This window comes from Anarhichas minor, unplaced genomic scaffold (genome assembly GCF_050575085.1).
Source record: "Anarhichas minor isolate MPS153535 unplaced genomic scaffold, ASM5057508v1 ptg000004l, whole genome shotgun sequence".
In the NCBI taxonomy this organism is placed as follows: Eukaryota; Metazoa; Chordata; class Actinopteri; order Perciformes; family Anarhichadidae; genus Anarhichas; species Anarhichas minor.
In genome coordinates this window covers 10773524-10776242 of record NW_027466450.1, presented here as the reverse complement: position 1 = coordinate 10776242, position 2719 = coordinate 10773524, and the positions used below count along the sequence as shown (strand labels likewise).

Here is a 2719-nt window from a genome sequence, read left to right as displayed (position 1 = left end):
ATGAGAAAACCTGTATTAACATGTGCAGAAACTCACACAATGTTGCTTTGAATTCTATCGGTAAAATGTTCATTGTGATTGTTATTATCTTCTGCAGCAGCCCAGTTCACTGACAGGAATCAATAAAAGTTGTATGTTGTTTATTTTTCAGAGTTTTCTTGTCAGCTTTGACAACAACTGCGCATTCTATAATAACTTTGTGTCCTGAGGAGCGAGTTTTTGATGAGAGTTCTTCCACAATGAGAGACCGCTTGGAAGAGCTGCATCTGAGGGCTCAAGACTTTTCTGAGGCAGATAGTGAGACTATCAACCCTTCCTCAGTGGGGGGAGATAATGATGACTCTGTGGCGGCCATAACACCACAGGCTGTGGTGTTTGAGGAAGAGCCAATTATTGAGAATTTCCTGTCTGAGGCTCAGCAAATCAGAGATGATATCACCGTGCTCGACACAGAGGTATTTTGTTTTGGATTTATTTTGGTAGCGAGTATGTATTTATTTTGTTAATAATTCTTGTGTTGTATTTACTAGTGCAGTGCCTGTCTGTATTATACCTGCCAACTCGAACAACATACATACATGCATACATACATACATACATACATTCAAACATACATACATTCAAACATACATACATACATACATACATACATACTGTAGATACATACACAGACTCCTTCTATTTTGGTTAGACATCTATCAACCTGGGTTGCATTGCTATTGCCTAGTGATTTATTTTTAAATAATGTATTTCTCAATAGTTTTGGAAAACACTCAATTGTTTTGGTTTGTCTTTAATTCTTCTTTTTCTTGTTCACCTTCTTTTTTTCATAATTTTCATTACTGTAAAACTTGACACAAAGAATAGAAGACTAAGATTGTATGATCGTGCAGTTTATGGTTAAATAAAAAGATTTGCTCAGAGATGAAACAGAACACAACATTCTATCTTTTCTCAACCACAAACAGGTCCTTAAATTTGGCCAGCAGCAAAAGACGTTGGTGGCTGCCATGCGTCGTTTCAGTGTGATGAAGAAAGAGAGCAGTATAACCCGGGACATCAAGCTCAAGGCTGAGAGCCTCCATCGACGCTTAGACGCGCTTTCAAAACAGGTCCAAAAAACTGAGGACCAGCAGGGACGTACGTCTGTTACAACGAGAATACAACGCTGCCAGCATGCAGCGCTTTACAGCAAATTCCAACAGGTGCACATGATCCTATCACTCTGCTATGGAAACTTTGCATAACAATTTCTTATTTGGATTCTTGAGTGCACAAAAACTCATTTCATTTTTCTGTCCTACATTTATACATGGTCAGAAATGGGTTTGAAACATTATAATAAAGCTAACTTTTGCTTAAGAGAGGTGTCTCAACCGAAATGTTGCCTTTTCAACTGAAAAAGGTGCTATGCATTCTTATGACTGTCATCGTACATTTACAATTTTGTAAAATGTAGCGGGCAGGGGCTCTTGGTAGGCAGGGAAAATTAAACACTATTTTACGAGTGACTTCACAGCAGCAACAAGGTGGAACTCAAATAGCTTCTAAATTTGAAATTTCTATCATTACGTCCAGGTAATGCTGCAATATAATGAAGGTCTGCTGACCAAGCAGGAGCGCTGTAAGCACTTCATCATCCGGCAGCTGGAGGTGTCTGGAAGGGATATGACGGAGGATGAGGTCAATGAAATGGTGGCCTCAGGAAAATGGGAAGTCTTCAATGAGAACCTGCTGAACGATGCCAGAATGACACGGTCACAACTATCTGAGATTGAACAACGACACAAGGTAAGGAAAGTGATAAACAACACTTTGGTTAACTATAACTTGGCCACCACTATCGAATACAAAATAACCAAGTGAACCAGCACATCAAAGCATAAAATGGCGATGTTTGTGTATTTTAAGTGCTCAGTCCTTGTCGTATGAAGAGCTGAATCTGTCTCCCGGTTCTGTCTCCCACCACCTCCAGCCTCTGACTAGTTTTTCCCTTATTCACAGTATTAATTACAGTATCGTTCTCCACCAACAGGAGCTGTTGAGTCTGGAGACCAATATGATGGAGCTGAGGGACCTGTTCATGGACATTTTCATGTTGGTGGATGAACAAGGGGCCTACATTGAGCACATCCAGACCAATGTAGAAAGGACACAGGATTATGTGGCTGTATCTAATGAGAAGTTCAAGATGGCCGCCAGATACAAGAAGAAGAACCCACTTCGACAACTGTGCTGCTGCTGCTGCCCACCCTGGAGATGCTGCCTATAACGGTCATTTCGAAAAAAAAAACATTTATTTTTTCAAAAACTCTCACTTAGCTTTTGGGAGTAAGCAACGTTGGATTGAAGCACCAATAAAGTGAAGGTTATGGCACTGTGTTTTTTTGCTGTTGAACAGAGCGAAGGTGAAGACCGATTCAGCAGAGCATAGAAAACAATTAGGGGGGAAAAGCCAGAATTGTTATTTGGGCACTTGTTTTTTCCAAAAGGATGTCAGTCGACTGCTGTTGTAAGAGACAGTTCACTGCTGCTTATTGGAGACCTTCACTGTCATCTGACAGAGGTCACAAACAAGGGGAAACCACTGCCTCGGCCACTGCTCGATCAGCAACACGGATTTACTTTTTCTCTTCCACGGAGCTCTAGTTAATGACATTTTTTTTAATTACAGTACCTGCACTTTAAGACTAATCTGTATTTATGAATATGTTTTTCT

General features: G+C 40.3%; 1 protein-coding gene across 1 annotated transcript; it reads left to right on the top strand.

The window, feature by feature from the left end:
• Window positions 1-239: 239 nt before the first annotated feature.
• On the top strand, window positions 240-2272 carry stx19 (syntaxin 19). The gene is made up of 4 exons (XM_076104075.1): window positions 240-455; window positions 969-1205; window positions 1579-1791; window positions 2036-2272. The coding sequence occupies exons 1-4, from the start codon at window positions 240-242 to the stop codon at window positions 2270-2272; spliced, it is 903 nt and encodes a 300-aa protein (XP_075960190.1).
• The last annotated feature ends 447 nt before the right edge of the window (window positions 2273-2719 follow it).

Excerpts from the sequence above, each read along its gene's own strand:
- stx19 (XM_076104075.1), top strand. The coding sequence starts at position 240 with ATGAGAGACCGCTTGGAAGAGCTGCATCTGAGGGCTCAAGACTTTTCT. Across the intron at positions 456-968 it reads TCACCGTGCTCGACACAGAG|GTCCTTAAATTTGGCCAGCA; the intron begins GTATTTTGTTTT and ends AACCACAAACAG. Across the intron at positions 1,792-2,035 it reads AGATTGAACAACGACACAAG|GAGCTGTTGAGTCTGGAGAC; the intron begins GTAAGGAAAGTG and ends CTCCACCAACAG.